Source organism: Martes martes, assembly GCF_963455335.1.
Source record: "Martes martes genome assembly, chromosome: 4".
Classification (NCBI taxonomy): Eukaryota; Metazoa; Chordata; class Mammalia; order Carnivora; family Mustelidae; genus Martes; species Martes martes.
In genome coordinates this window covers 138950398-138967526 of record NC_137891.1, presented here as the reverse complement: position 1 = coordinate 138967526, position 17129 = coordinate 138950398, and the positions used below count along the sequence as shown (strand labels likewise).

At 40.7% G+C, this 17129-nt stretch overlaps 1 protein-coding gene across 2 annotated transcripts in view; it reads right to left on the bottom strand.

Annotated features, from left to right (window-relative positions):
• The window catches only part of JAK1 (Janus kinase 1), a 222090-nt gene that overhangs the window by 39178 nt on the left and 165783 nt on the right, over window positions 1-17129 (bottom strand). For both annotated transcript variants that reach the window (XM_080802621.1, XM_080802620.1), the window contains exons 2-4: window positions 9779-9861; window positions 7068-7266; window positions 3432-3555 (exon numbers count right to left, since the gene is read on the bottom strand). In XM_080802621.1, the coding sequence (XP_080658747.1) occupies window positions 3432-3555; window positions 7068-7266; window positions 9779-9784 (329 nt within the window). In that variant the 5' untranslated portion in view covers window positions 9785-9861. The remainder of the gene's footprint in view (window positions 1-3431; window positions 3556-7067; window positions 7267-9778; window positions 9862-17129) is intronic.

Below are 17129 nucleotides of genomic sequence, written 5' to 3'. Positions count from 1 at the left end.
CCAGGATGGAGGAGGTTGTTCGAAAGAGAAGCACGGAGGACAGCTTCTCTTTGAACCAGTCCAAGGCACGGTCCTCTTCTGCCATATCCCACTCAGTCTCTATGAGAAAGAGTCCTCAGACCTGGTAAAGCCAACAGCCCAACCTACCCTCTTTGGGCAGAACATCATCTTCAATCACTTCTTTGAGGCTGTTGTCTGAGCCCTGTGGGACCAGCTTTGATTTGGAAATCTTTTGGCAAGATGTTCAGACAAGATGAGACTGAGGAAATCAAACTAATGGGCAGCTTTGTTACCTCAGTAATGGCTAAGCAGAGCCTAAAGCAAGGCTGGGTCTCTCGAAATTGCCCATGGTAAAAGGCTAACAGCCTTCTATTTAATAAGATGACGAAACAAAAAACAAAAACCTTTAAATCAGTAACTACCAAAATCAACACCTTCCTAATTCTGTCCTAGTAGGACAAAACCAGAAGGTACCTTGAAAAGAGAAACTCTATACTTTGTTTTAAATTCAAATGTAATTAACATACAGTGTTATATTAGTTTCAGGTGTACAATATAATGATTCAACAATTCTGTAACATTCCTAGAAGAAAACACAAGCAGTCATCTCTTTGACATCAGCCTCTGAACGTTTTTTCTAGATAGGTCTCCTGAGGGAAGGGAAACAAAAACAAATTGAACTACTGAAAACAAAAAGCTTTTGCATAGGCAAGAAAAACCCTCAACAAAACAAAAACACAACCTAACAAATGGGAGAAGATAATTGCAAATGACATAGCCAATAAGGGACTAATATCCAAAATAAAGAACTTCTACAACTCAAAACCACATAATAAATAATCCAATTAAAAACTGGGCAGAAGACATGAACATTTTTCGAAGAAGACATACAGACAGCCAACAGACACACGAAAAGATGCTCTACACTCCTTTTCAAAATTAATTATCGGGGCGCCTGGGTGGCACAGTGGGTTAAGGCTCTGCCTTCAGCTCAGGTCATGATCTCAAGGTCTTGGGATGTGGTCCCACATCGGGCTCTCTGCTCAGCAGGGAGCCTGCTTCCCCTGCCTCTGCCAGCCTCTCTGCCTACTTGTGATCTCTGTCAAATACGTAAATAAAATCTTTAAAAAAAAAATCAATTATCAAGACGTTCATCAAACTTGGGCCACACACAAATTCCCAGTATTAGAACATGCTAATGGAAAAAAAATAAAGAATGGCATAAATAAATATAGTATAACAGCTGCGTAGATTCCTTTTCAAAATGGCGTGGAGGAACGACACAGGAAGGAAGAGGGAGGGAGAGAGAGATAAAAAGACCTATCAAGGAGATACACCTTCCTTGCAAGTTTTTGAGAAAACTATATTAAAAATGACTGCATATTCTAAGTTTACATACAGATATTATACACAACAAATTCTCCTTAGGTTTCTATAGATCTTTACTAATGGATAGTGAAAGATCAAGAAAATATTTTTTTTCTTAAAAAGGAATAAAACATAGGCTTATATTAAGATATATTATAAAAGAACTATTAAAAGCATTATCTAAAAACAGAAAATTAAAATTGAAGCACAGATATTTCCCAAAATAGAGCTGGGATTCCACTAAAATAGTCACTAACATTTGTTTTGTATTACACCTTCTTTAGTGGTGAGATTATGAGGTTTCAAAGTTTTTGTAGTTTGTTGTAATGCAAATGTTTTAGCTTTGGGTGGGATCTTTTTTCCAACTTCAAAGAGCCTGTGGTAACAAAGCAATATCCTGTTGAAGCGCAATGTTAGGTACAAAGTCGAGGTGCCAAAAAATGAAGTAGCCCAGCACTTCCTGGCAGCTAACCGAACATGGAGGAGGCAAAGATAACTGGCTTTTAATGGTGAGTGAAGGACACACACACTCAGCAAAGACCAATGTCTCAAGGACGGCTCTGGGGCTGACAAGAGGATTCACTAGGTGTGTGACTCTGGGTAACTCACTTTTCCATTTGGGACACAGTTCTCCCCTAAACAACTGCAGTAGTTGAATTAGGTAAACTCAGGTCTCATCCAAGTCCCCAATTCTACCATTCCAGATTCTGAGCCAAGTGGAGAGATCTACAAGGAAAGACTAGAACTCAGTGACATGCCCCCTTCCTGGACTGCCAGCTGCAAAGACACATTTTAATGCTGGATCACAGAGCCAACCCCTGAGGCCACAGAAAGCAAGATTACACTTTGAAAAACAAATCCAAATATAGTCAGAAGGCTCAGCTGGGTGGAGTGAATGTTTCCCTAAATCTGGGGCGTGAAATCTCACATGCTACACACCTTTCCCCTTAAAGTGAGACCTTGGGTAAGTATAGAAAGAAGAAGAAAAAAAAAAAAAGTCAGCCCTAGGATGATTACCAAAGAAAGATCTGGTTCAACTGCTGCTGAGAAAAGCACCCAGACCAGTCTGGAATGTTAACAACTCTACCAACTTCCCAAAGGAAACAGCAGCTAAGATATTGGGGAGAGCCTCCCAGATCCCCCAGGGCTTTTCCAGAGGGTCCCTACATTCCATTAGCACCTGAGGGAATCCACGGACTTCATCACGTCTATGTAAATTAAGATGCTTTTCAAAAAGAATTCACCCTTTTTATAAGCTCTTTTGCTAAGTACACATTTCACTTGTGCTTAAGTAGTATCTAACAGACCTATTTTCAATTCTGAGTACAGTGCAAATGGGCTTATAAACTCAAGACCCTACAGTGAAGTACTGACCGTCTATGCCACCCTGGGAGACTACGTGACATCTAAGAAAGTCTAAGATATAGGAGGAAAGGCAAGTACTCATCAGAAGAAAAACTTGTGTCCCACCCACTAGATAAAAATCCTCAGGGAGTGGATCACAACATCTACCCCTTGAGAGCAAGACCAACCTAGGATTTCTAGGGAACCACTTCAAGTGGTGTTTCTCAAACCTTTTAGCTGGAACTTTTAAGAAGAAATCATTTATTGTATCATGACCTGGTACATACACCTGCATATCTCAAACAGAAGTTGTGAAAAAACAGTGCTCTTAGGATATGTGTGTACACCGGTATTACCTATTCTCGCCTGTTCGTTTTTTGTGGGGTTTTTTTGTTGTTTGTTTAAAGACAAATTCTGGTCACAACTCACTAAATTAAATTCATAACCATGACTCACTGCTTGAAAAACTCTGCTGTAGGATACTAATTCTATTCAAAATACCCTCTGCATCATAATGATGTCTTTTCTAAAATGTGGCAGACAGTGGTGATCGAATTCATCTTGAATTGTATCTCAAATACTGAAAAAGTCCTTTCTCAGACCAAGCAAATACAAAACTCACCAATTACAAAATGACTACAAATCTTCCCAGTAAGTGACTCAGGGCTCCAGGCTGACTGTCACACCCCAACAAGAGGCAGACAGGCAGGCCCCCATACCTCATCCGGTAGTGGAGCCGGAGGGATGTCTTGTCGTCAACAGTGATGGCACGATTCGGGGCATACCAGAGCTTGCTGTTCTCGTCATACAGGGCAAAGAGGTTGTGACACAGGGGAGAGATACCTGGGGATAGGTAAAGAACGTATCAGAAAATTAAAGATAGATACATTAGGCCATTTGTTCCTGAAGCAGGATGTAAGAAAAGACAAGGAACTCTATCTGAAGAATCTAGGTCACATTTTTATCCTTTCAGGGCAAATATGACTTCCAACCATGTTTAATCAGGCAGTTTTAATCATGATAATTTAGAACCATGGCTCCCCAGGAATATGTACTGTAGCTCCTGGCAAACCAGATTAAACCCATTTGAAAATAAAAGTCTAATGGTATTTCTCATCACGGTGTCTATGACAGTCTTAACAAATCCTGCCTAAAAGAAAAAATATGCCAGCCCACATTCCCGGATCTCACCTGATGGGCAGGCACCTTGCTAATCCCAGAAACATTCTTGGAGTTTGGGAAATCCCCAATCTATCTCGTACAGAAATGTTTTACCAATTCTAACACACTCTGATTATGCATTAAACATGCAAAGAAGTTCCTGGCAGTAGTACACGAAATCATGAGTTAGAATAAATAACCAAAGTGATTTTTGTCAGTGATAAAAATCTATTACCATTAATAATAAATACACTTCTTAAGTACTCTGTATAGTTATCATAAATATTTTTTACTAGTAGCCAACTAATAAGAAGATATATGCTTAACAAAAGTGGTCCTATAGTGCTCCCTTGCCTCTCCCCACCACCAACTGCCTCCTTTGATACAGGAAGGGTTAAAAAGACAAAGGAGATCCCCAGGCCAGGAAAGCACCTTTCCACTTACTTCTGAGCCCATAATTAAAATTACACAGACTTGTGATCTAAAAGCATGGGGGAAGGGAAGAAGGTGGTGATTGCACATACTCAATTATGACTGATATTTTCATGCATGACCAGGCCTCAAGCTAAGATATAGTCAACTTAACCGAAAAATATATGGAAATATAAGGTAATCAGCACTTCCCAAATCAGACCTCTGAAGCGAGATGGACACTGACAGGGACCCTCACCACTCCTGCCTGTCCATTTAGCCACCAACTCTCTCCAGCGCACACACTGCGTGGAGATGCAACAAATGCCTTGGCATCCTGATGCCCCCTCACTGGAAGCCCTCAATTCCTTCCGCTCAAGGTATCTGGACTCATCCCTCAGAAGACCCTTATAACAGAGAAGAGGGGGGTAAACTTCAAAGAGATTTTTCCTTGGGAACAAAAGCAAACGAGTTCTAGATCCAGTATTGTTAAGACTACGTTTTAGGTATACTATAGTTGTTCATTCATGAATTGGCCCTTCTGAACCAGTCTGGAAACCCAGCCTCTCCTCACACGTATGTAGATTTGAATGTGCACTGACATGTACATACTGAAGCGTAATTTGTAATCAACAATATGTATTCTACCACAGGTCTGACTTTAATACTATTCATACTTATAAATAGGAAGATCAAAGATAGCTTTTTATACAAAAGTACTGAATAATGGTAACAACAACACTAACATTTACTGAGAGTTAAGTGTCAGGCATCAGGCTAACACACTGTACACTGATTATCTTTTAATCCTCTTGACACGTAATGAGGTAATTAATGTCTTTGCCATTTTACAGGTGAAGGAACTGTGGCCTCCCGAGATTTAGCCTGATTCAAGGCTACTCGGCTAATAAAATGCAGAGTTACGATTCAAACCAAGACAGAGGTAATGAGGAAGTAAAATAATGAGAGCTGAAAGAACAAAAAAAGACCATATCTTTAATGGACAACAGAGAAGAAAACAATACTGCCTCTAAATACCACTTACTATAATAATAAGCAGAGCTATAAGAACATGTGGCATTCTGTACTCATACACTTTTAAAATTAATAAATGTTTGCAACACTCCCCTGAGTCAGTTATCAAAGAGCCTACTCATTCTCTCCAGACTGGGCTTGGAAGCCTGTGCCCTACACCGACTGGCCCTCAGCCCGGACCTACAGCAGACTCAGTGGCTGCATCTGCCTGCGGACTCAGGCTCTCTCCCCTCTTCTGTAGCAGCAGCCCCTTGCTCTCTCATTAACTGCAGCCCAGCAATTCTGTACAAACACCATGGCTGGGCTAACAGAATAAACACTATAAACCAAACCCCAAGGGAAAGGAGAAAAAAAACACCACCTTAAAAAAATACATTAGAAGCAATAATTTACAACTAGTTGTTTTGCTAATTACAAATCCTTTTAAAGCTGATGTCAAAAGCTGGTTCCTTATATACTTTGCTATCTAGTCAAAACAACTTTAAAAGATTAATACATTTCCCCCCTTATAATTTACATAGCTCAGCTGATTTTATCTAATGTCGTGTTTAGTTAGTAAGGGCCTACTACGCTCTTCCCTGTAGCACCAACCTCTCCCCTTTTATTGGAACTCTGGTATTTAAAGCATATGAGGCAGATACACACACACACACACACACACACACACACACATATATATATATCTATATATAAATATATAGATATATATATACACACACACAAAGAAAAATGGGTTCCTAGACAAGCCGTATCACAAACTAGGTAAGTATTTCTTGAAATGTCTCCACTATCCCAATATAATTCTCCTGAGGGCTAAAGATGATATATAAACGAAACACAGATCAGACCAATGGCCATCATTGCTAGTCACATCATCATCATAAAATAGAGGGTTTTTTTTTTAGAAACAGCTTTATTAAGATATAATTTATATATTATAAAGCCTACCCATTTTAAGTGTAAAATTCAGTGAATTTTAGTATATTTACAGTTATACAACCGTCACCACAATCCCAGTAGATCAGATCATATATTTACGTTTCTATGATTTAACTTTACTAGTCATATACAAGGAGGTAGAAAAAAACTATGACTGATTCCAAGTTCAAAGGATAACAAAGAGGGCTTCATTTTGTTATTCAGTTTGGTTTTTCACCTTCCGAGGGCAACAGGCTAACTTAAGTAAGACAAGGTTCACATAGAGGGGAAAAAAAAAAAAAAAAGAGACCATGTTGTTCACAGCCTCCTGCCCTTTTTACAAGCTGGCATTCTGACTAAACCACAAAGTGACACTCAACTTCTCACTTCAAGTCAGAATCATGGGGGAGGGAGCAGATTAAAGTGGCGAAAGGAAGCATCACACTTTTCAGAAGAAGTTTTGAACAATCATTCAGATATTGAGAGATGCCATTACTGAGCCTGTAACTTTGTGCTCCCTGTTTTTATTCATTTAGTGCTGATATGATTCCAGTTTCCTAGAGGTAGGGGAAATAAAAACTGAGCTTCCACAGCAGGCAAGCATCATTCCCTGGTATCCCAAAGTCATGAGTGACAAAGCAAGAACAAGCCATTTTACGATCAAGAAAGTGAAAAGTCAAACTCCCAGAATTAAAATCACTGGCCTAAAGTCAAATGCAAGTAAGTGGCAGAGGCAGGGCAGAACCCACACAGCAGAGCTCCCAGGGGGCAGAGACACTGGGATGCACCTGCTGGACAGCGGAAATGTGCCCCGGGCAACCCGTACTCACAGCATTCCTGCGCCGCCCTAATGCAGATCTCCTCCGCGGTGTACTCTCCGCTGCCCAGCCGGAGGGGCTCCCTATCAGAAAGATAGAAGAGCACTTCCACTCCTGGCTCGGGGGCCTCCAGATTCACCTCTGTCTTCTTGGAGCTCCTCATTTTAGCACAGAAAGCCATGGCATTGCAGTCCTCCTTTATATTTAGATACTGTAGTGGAAGGAAAACGAGACCATGTGGTCATTCTATGTGCTAAAAGTTCGAGTGGTGCAAGAGAATGTTAGGAAGGTAATGGAAGCAGGCAGAACTACCTCTCAAGCAAGTTAAGTACCTCTCCCTGAACCTTCCCTCTCTGAAAATCAAATGCATAAGAACGTATAAGAGGTGAAACAATCCACTCTAATTACACACATAATCCATTATGCATTCTAATTATGATTAGATCATGTTCTCAAAAAACAGAACAATTTTAGACACAGCCTAAATTTGTTTTCTCTATTGGCACACAAGTAGTAGTTGAAAAATGTGGCTCATTCTGGAACCACTGATGTTGATGCTGCAGCTAGCTCTACCAGAATCACTTCACTTCTGAATTGACCCATGGCACAGATTGAATGGTCTTTTAACTTTGTCTATCTCCCACTAACCAGGAAGTTCAGTGAGGGCATGAACCATATCTTTTCTATCCTCATGCCCCCTGAGCCTAGCCCAGGGCTGGCTCTGAAATGGCACACACAAAGGGACTACCAATTCGGGTTCATGAGCCATATGGCAGTGTCTTGAAAATTAATGAACAGAGCCAGGTCCCTGTCACTCCACGGGCAGGTAGGAGGATGGGCAGCACTTTGTGACAGGAGAATGAGGGCTGGAAGCCTTGCTTTGAAGAGGTCAGAACTTGCTGGTGAGAAACTCGTAAATAAGTCATTCACCTCTGCTCCCCTCTAAAGGGAGGGTAACAAGGATCGAAGAGCCAGCCTCAGCTACTTAGCCTTAGACGAGGCAGAAAGTAGGGAGAACAAGGAAAAACCCTATACATTTTTTCTTCCCCTCACTCTGACACCAATCACCTACAAACTAACTTCCCTGACCCCAGTTTTCTACTTTCCTTCTGCCTGCCAAGCCAACCTTCACTTGGCCCTCAAATTAATGTCTCTGTAACATGTATCAGATCCTCCAAAGGCTTCCCATTAATCTACAAGTGCCATCTCAAACTCCTCACAGAGCCCCTCCATTGCCTGCCAGCTAGCTCCCCACCCCACCCACCCCAACCTCATCTTCCATTACTCCTAGCCTCTGACTTCATGCCTGAAACCAACAAAGCTGCCATTCATCGTTCTTGTCACTCCAGCTCCCTCCCCATCCTGTTTTTCACACCTTCCTGCCTTTGGTCATCCTGGTTTCTCTACCAGGAATACCTCCCCACTTCATCCTCTTCATGGCAAGCTGCAATTTTCTTTAGAGCTCAGCTTGGACATTACCTCCTCCAAGAAGCACTTAGGAACCTCCATCCTATCCCCTAAGTTAGATGCCCTCTCCCAAGATCACCTCGCTGCACTAACCACACAGGGTTATGAACATCTTATGTACATGTCTGTCTCTCTCAATCATATATGCTGGGAGTTCCTTAAGGGCAAGGACCATGTCACTCATCTAGTGACATCATAGGTATTCCCAGTACCTAGCACACAGAACCTTACATTTAATAGGTATTTGCAGAATGGCCCAAGGAAGCTCCTCCAAACAAGACAAGTCACAGAGTACGGACAACAGCCACAGGTCTTTTCACCGAACTCATGTGCTTGTTTATTAGCTGCCCTGGTGAGGTGAGATACTTACAGGAGAGACACGAATCGGATATGCCTCAATGCTACAACTGAGAGGCACTCAATTTTACTTGTTTCATCTTGAAAACCAGAATCTTCCAGAACACAGGCTGTAAGACTAGCTCATAACTTACCCTGAGGGTTCAGATCAACTGTCAAGGAAGAAAGTTTTTAAACCCAACACTGAGCTCCCAACTCCACCCCACAATGGAAAATAGACACGGAAAACAAAACAGCTGCAGTCTACTTTACAATGTAAGATAAGCCTTTGTCATTGAGATCCTATAGAGGAGTGGCATGGGAAGAACTCAGAGATGGGGTTATACCCTTTCACCCCAAGGAAATGATCAGGTAAGTATACAAATTATATATGTACAAGGTGTGGCACGACTTAAAATAAGAAAAACCACAACTGACAATGTCCAACAGGAGACGAAACAAAACGAGAACAATCAACACAAAAGATTACTATACAGCTGTTAAAAAAGGTGAGATAAAGCCACATGAACCCACACTGGAAGACATACAGGACATACAGCAAAGTGAAAAAGGAATAATATGTATAATATGACCCTTTTGGTCATGCATATGCATAATATGGAAAAACATACAATAAACTGTTAAAGTGCTGAATATCTAGGAAGGATTATAAGGGAAGTTTACCTTTTACTTTGGAATTCCTATACTTCCATACTCGGGATTTTTAAACCAGCACACTCAACTTCTGGAAACGAACAAAAATTAAAATACCGATACTTTTTCTTTTTTTTTAAATACCGATACTTTAAAAGTAAAGGATATAAGGGCGCATAGCCCTGTAAGTCCAAGATCAGTTTCATTATTCTTTCTAAAAGCTATTTTCCTTTTGGCCCTTCTTTAAAATATGCAAATGTATATACCTGCATTTATTCGGCTGTCCAAAGTCCTCCAAAAAGCAGACTGGATTTTCTTCTCTACTTTCCAAAGTCCGTTTAGAGCTGGGCTAAAAACAAGGATAAATAAATAAATCAGCTGCAGAGGTAATTGCATCAGAAAGTAAGAGGACACTTTTATTAAGGAAGCAGCCCAAACCATAAGTGGGCAGGAAAAAGCATTTGGGAGGAAGAAGGAAAAAAAAATTGGTGAGGACACTGAGAGGACAGAGAAGCATCTCAGAAGATGATATTTTCACTGCTTCAAGAAAGGAAGCCAGGGACTTTGCTTCCTGGCATAGAGCGCCCTGTCTAGTTTAAGTGAGGACCCTGTGCTTTTCCATCAACAACCTCCATCCTGAGGCTGTGAACAACAGGACACCCAAAGATACGCGCTTTTACTTCCCATTTCCATTTCCTTTAGAATTACCCTCCCCCAACCTGGCCTCATTTTAATGGTGAAATATCATACAATACGGTGAAAGGGGGAAGGCCTAGGAATAAATCCAATGAAAAATGCTTTTTGTTCACCTAATATTTTTTGAGCCATTCTTCCTTGAAAACTTAGGTAGCAACATAAAGATACCAGCTTGATTCTGTAGAATTAAAGTACCTGACCCCACCATCTTCATCACCAACCACCACCCTCCACCCCCCCAAAACATGAACACAGAACTCTCTATTAACAACTCTCCAGATGCCTCTCACAAATTTTTTTAACAGTAGAATCAAATAATTTTTGCAACTAAGGAGTAACCACCTTTAGTGGTTTCCGAGTTAAGACAGATTACGGTTTGTTTTCTGTCGTTCATTCAATACATTTCATCAGAACTCTACATTGGGAAGTGCACAATCCAAGCAGTACATGGCATAAGTACAAAGGGGGTGGGGAAAAGGAGATGAGTATGGGTAACCTCCAAGGCTGCAGGCCAGCATTCCCACAGGACCTTACGATCAAAGTGGGAGATGGAACAAATGAAAACATAAAAGCAATCTAAAATCAATCCTGTCACAATGTCATCTTCTGGAGGCCAGGAAGGATACAAGTATGAATTTTGATATGACAATTTTGACTTGGCTATTCTGACAGAGACAATATTAATAAGATTCAAAGAATAAATCCTTATACTCTCAGGTTTTAAAAATTTAATATAATGAATTATTTTAATTATGTGAACAGATACCCTGCCCTGCATCAAAAGAGCAATGTGAAATTAGCTACATGCTAATTAACACTTTGCTTCAGCTCAGAATCAGAGTTTCAAATGTCACATTTAGGAAATTCGTTATTTTGAGCAGTTCTTCATTGCCAGAAACTGACCTATATTAGGAGGCCACAATAAAGAACAGGAACAATATGGTCCCTGCTTACATAGAGCTGACAGTCCACAGTGGAATCAAACAACAATGCACATAAAGGGGTAATTATAAAGAGCTTAAAAGGCCATGATGGAAAAAGAGAGAGATATAATAAGAAGAGTGTCATTTAGTGCAGGACTCAAGAGCGAAGTAATACTGAGCTGAGATGTAATGGATATCCAGGGAGGTGGGGAGAAAACAGTAAAGGATTAGCATGTGCAAAGGTCCTGTAGAGGGAAGGGGTTAGTCTCATCTCTCCTGCTTCATAAATGGGAAAAACTCTCCAATACTCTTTTTTACCTGGGCAAAGCACAGCACTATTGGTTCATCAGCAGTATTTGCTAACAACATGTCTGGGGCCTCTCTGAGTATTCCTGGAAGCATGCTATTATATGCTACTGCCACGGAGGAATGAAAATGGACCAGATGGACTCCATGCACTAAAGCATTAAGAAGTCTGCTCCAGGGACACCAGGGTGGCTCAGTGGGTTAAGCCTCTGTCTTTGACCGGCATTGCTCTCTGCTCAGCAGGGAGCCTGCTTCCCCCATCTCTCTCTGCCTGCCTCTCTGCCTACTTGAGATCTATCAAATAAATAAATAAAATCTTAAAAAAAAAAAAAAAAAAAGCCTTCCCCAAATCAGGAAAGGGACACATACTCAAAGCTTTTCAGATCAGGAAGAGAGCTATAGGTTCCACCAGCCCCCAGCTCTTTAACAAAGACTACAGCATAAATCTTTTTATAACTCACAAAGGATTTTAAAATGCACCATCAGATCGCATATTATAACTTGAACTCAAAAGTCACAGAGTTGTTCTGAGCCTCACCTAAGATTTGAGAGTCAGCCAAAAATTACCAAGGTTTTCCCAGAACTAGGATTATATGAAAACCTATAGTAAAGGAGAGTTTGCTTTTTCCATTAGTCTTCTCTACTGCAAGCCACACTATATTGAAATCAGAGAGTACTTAATTTTCAAACTGACCTCCAGTATTACTGGACAGGACAATAAAATGGTATTGATTTGTGGTGCTAGCCTAGAGATTAAACTCCTAAGGAAAACAGGATCAGTAACAGAATTTCTAGATAATACGCATTTATTATGATGTTTTTATATGCTGATTCAATAACAACAAAATCTCTGCTCTCAAAAAACTGACACTCTAATGATAAAAATATAAAAACACCCATAAAGCACTTAAAAGACGTGCTAGACACTGTTCTTAGTACTTAAATCTAAAATTGCTGATCCACTTTATATGAAATGACACCTGTCCTCATTCAGGATGAGAAGTTTTTTGCTGCTACAGACTGTGCAAAAGCTTCACTCAAATAACATCTCTTTCCACATAAAGCAAGCAAGATGCTCTCTATTTTAAGAACAGGTAGGAAAGAGCAAGATCAGTTTATAAACACTCTGGATAATTCCAAGAAATCAATTCAAGTTTCTTGTTACAGATACAAAAAGAAAATCTTTAATGCTAAAAAAACTGACCAGTAGGAATCGCACGATACCCTTTAAAAATAGTAAGAGTCACTGGGTCCCATTCCCAAAGCAAAGAAGCTCAGAAAATGGGAAGAATAAGGGTAAGTAATCAAAAACTCTTTGATAATAGCAGTGAATTCTTCCACACTAATTTACTTACAAAATTTCAAGTTTTTGAAAAATTGTTTTTCTTTCTATGATCAGAGGACTGCTTTTCTGGTCTTGTAGATATTACTTTTCATTTTTTAAAAAAGGGGGGAGGGCAGGGAAATTTTGTGGGGTCTCACAATTCTTTGATTTACAAAGTCTCATACAGGAGACAAGTATATCTGATACTTCCTGAATGAGGAAGAACAGAAACAAAACACAACTCTGTGGGTCTGAACAGGGCTTGGCTACAACAGAGGAATTTTACAACTATTTTCCAAGATGTTAAACGCCTAGAAATCTATTAGTCTGAAGATAAAGAAACCCTCTTACACTGTCAAGGACATCTTTTGAAATGCAGGTATCTATATAAGGGAAGAATATACAATTAAACTTTGAGTAGTGAAGAGACATAGAAATAGACCATGTTAATATTAATAAGTATGATCAGAATAGGATGGCTTTTGGCCAAAGGCCACTGTCAGATTTACACGATAAAAACAGACTGGATGATGGTTAAAATCAATGACAAGAGTCAGACTACAACACTTTGGGTATCTGGTTGTTTTTACTGAAACACACACAGTGAGTCACTATATGTACACCTTAAAGGAATCAAAGCTTTTGATTTGGTTTCCGAAGTAGAAAATACAAAAGTTGAAAGTTAGAGTATGAACCTAGAAAAATTGAAAAGAAAAATATGTAACTTAGAAATATTTCCTGAAATCAGCTGCCTAAAAAATTTTCAGACTAAATTTCTTAGACCTTAAAAAACTATTTCAGCAGGCACAGCCCTAAGGTCAGGGAGGAAACCTAGCATAACAATACAAGCTCCAAGAGGGCAGGGACTTTTGTCTCTTTTGTTTAGTGCTGGTCACCAGCACATATTAGGTAATCAATAAGTAATCAAATACAGTTGAATCTTGAACAACACAAAGGTTAGGCACACTTGCTCCCACACCATCAAAAATCAGCATATAACTTTTTATTCCCCCTTTCAATTTAACTACCAATAGCCTACTGTTGACTGGAAGCCTTACCAATAACACGAATAGTCAATTAACACATATTTGTATGTTTTATATATTACATACTGTATTCCTATAATAAAGTCAACTAGAGAAGAAAATGTTATCAAGAAAATCGTAAGGGAGGGGCGCTCGGGTGGCTCAGTTGTTAAGCATCTGCCTTTGGCTCAGGTCATGATCCCAGGGTCCTGGGATTGAGCCCCACAACCAGCTCCCTGCTCAGCAGGAAGCCTGCTTCTCTGTCTCCCATTCCCCCTGCTTGTGTTCCCTCTCTCTCTGTGTCTATCAAATAATAAAATATTTAAAAAAAATTAATTTAAACAGAAAATCAGAAGGGAAAGAAAATACATTTATTTACAGCACAGTACTATATTTATTTTTTTTTAAATTCACATAAGTGGACCCATGCAATTCAAACTTCTGTTATTTAAAGATCAACTGCAGTTGTTAAAGATGAAGGTAACAAAGTAAGCAACATTACTGAGCTGATAGACAACTAGCAAGTGTGCCCCTGGACAAAGCATTTTAATCTCTGAGCCTTAGTTTCCTGATCCCTCAACCTGAGAGGAAACATCCTGCCTAAAGGATCAGAAAGATCTTTCAAAAAGTCTTCATGAGCTCCTACAATGCCTTTTTCAAACAGGGCTGTTGATGTGGAAGTGCCCAGAAAGGTGTTAAGTGCTAAAGCAATATATTGTAGGCTTCATGGCAAAGGCTTTAGGCTGTGAGCCTGTTTGAAGAACAAAAGAATACACAGGGATTCAGAACAAAAGCTTGGCCATAAATGAAGTTCCACTTCATAAATCTAGCAGGGCAGTGAAGTGAGCCATCCTGAGCGGGGTATGAATCCTGCCTTCCCCACCTACTAGCTCCTGTCATCTTCAGCAAGCTACTTAACATCCAAAACCTCCATGTTCTCAGTTATAAAGGGGAGGGGGCTAAAAATGGCATTCATCTCACAGAGCTAAGGGTTAAGTGAGTTAATGCAAATAAAGTGCCTAATGCAAAGCTTACCAGGCAGCAAGCATTCACATTCTGGCCCTAACTTCTGTTAAACGAATTACATCTTGATGGAACACAGTTCCAATCAAGGAGAGGAAACTCCAGTCTATACAGAGCACCAGCAACATCTCATGAGAGGAGCTGGACACTTTTCACTTAATTCTCATAAGAAGCAGGGGAGGTTTGAGGCCAGTCAGTGGGAGTGCCGGAAGTCAAACACAGGACTCCTGATTCCAAGGACCGCTCTTTCCACAGAGGGCAAAAGCTGCTTTACAATGCCCCCGATCACCTACATCACTGTCTTCTCTGACTTTTTAGTATTTCTCACAGCTTAACATCCACCTAGGAGACTGAACTCATTCCAAGGCTTTCCCTCCAGAGACTGAAAGAACTGTCATTTATTTTTCTTACCAGATTAAAAAAAAAAAAAAGATTTTATTTATTTATTTGACAGAGAGATGGAGAGCACAAGTAGGCAAAGTGGCAGGCAGAGGGAAGTAAGGATCAGACTCCCTGCTGACGAGGGAGTCTGATGTGGGATTCAGTTCCAAGACCCTGGGATCATGACCTGAACTGAAGGCAGACACTTAAATGAACCACCCAGGTACCCCAACAGCTGTCATTTAAAAAAAAAAAAATCGAAGCACCCAGGTGCAGCCCACGTGCACACGGACCCTCCTTGAGGCCTAAGACATGCACCGAGCTAGGGAAAGAAAGCATCTCTGCTTCCCTTCCAGTTTCCTCACTAGGGACTCTGCTCCCACGGGAACTCTGGAAGTGACTTGTGTCAGTTGCTCCCAATACCCCCTGTCTTGCTGAGACCCAGAGTAAGTGCTCCGATGAAAGCATCACAAGATACTGTACAGAGTGGATGGATTCCAGCCAAAAGGACGACATAATCTAAATACAAAATCTGCTATTTTTCCTGTCAGCAAGTCAGAATTATGGCTTTTCTATATGCCATTCCTGCCACACAGAATAACTCACTTCTAACTATAGCAGCAATTCCAGGAATACCCGAGAACCGTAAGTGCTGCTTCATTTACAATAAACTTCTAGGGATGATCAAACAATCAATGCCAACTCGATGGGTCAGGGCTCTCTGCACAGCTCCCAATAAGCCTGCTTACCCTGACAGACAATTTCTGATCAAAGTAAATATAGTACTCTGCCTAATTAAAGTCAATAAGTATTTTCCTAAAAGCCACATTGTATCAAGATGCTTTGCTACTTTTCTTTTCTTCTTTTACCACTAATACATCTATAATGTCACTTGAGAACACAGAATATAGGGGTCAGGAATATGGTGGCAGGAGAAACTCCAAACACGGTGGGGAGAATGACCTGTCTTCACCTTATGTGCTTTTCAATCATTCATCCCTAAAATACATATTAAGCACTTATGCCATCGCAATAAAACCTTACATTTGCACGGTACTTTAGAGCTTAAAAGGGCTTTCACATCTATAACCACATTTGAGTCTCACGGCCCCTTTCACAGATGAGAAGATTCAGGTTCAGACATTCCCACAGTCAAGTAGACAGTGAGTGGCAAGACGGGGCTCAAACACATTTCTCGGCCTCTGGCTTCACTGCCTTTTCTCACTTTGCCCCATTTCCTTGGTCAAGGCACAGGCTTTGGCAGAATCTAAAGAAGCATCACGATTAAAACTGAGCCCACCAAAACCTTGCCATCCATTAACAGCTGGCAAGATAAACAGATCCATGGGGGACCTCCAGACAGCGGCTGTGGGGGGATGCGAACAGGCAGTAGGAAGAGCAGGAGTCAGTAAGAGAGGGCTGTGAAGTGATCAGGGACAGTGGAATCGGTTTCCAGCTTTGAGGAAGACAGAAGATTTTAAAAGACAGAAAGGAAGGGTGTGGCTTTCTGGAAAAGAGCCAGGCAAAAAGAAAATCACAGGGATGGGTGTTTAAGAAGGAGGGACCACGTAGGAAAGAGGCAGGAATCATGGAAAAGTGAGGGAGGGTCCGAATGAGGACAGGGTCTGTGCGCCAGCTTCCTCCTGCGGGCAACAAGAGAAACCACCCATAGGAGCCCTGGTTCCAGCCTGGTTCTGCCAGGACCTGCCTGGTCTTAAGCCTCCAAAGCTTCCTGAGCTGAAATACTGTGTAACAGAAAAAAATACTAGATGACCTCCAAGGCTCCTTAAAGAATAGGAGGTCTGAAACCATAATATGCCACACCTTAATACAGCTAATTTTTCATTAATTTGTACTTCCAAGATGACATGCTTCAACAACTTCTTGCTGATGATGCATCTGACAAAGTTTGAGGGTAACTGTAATTTAATAGAATACA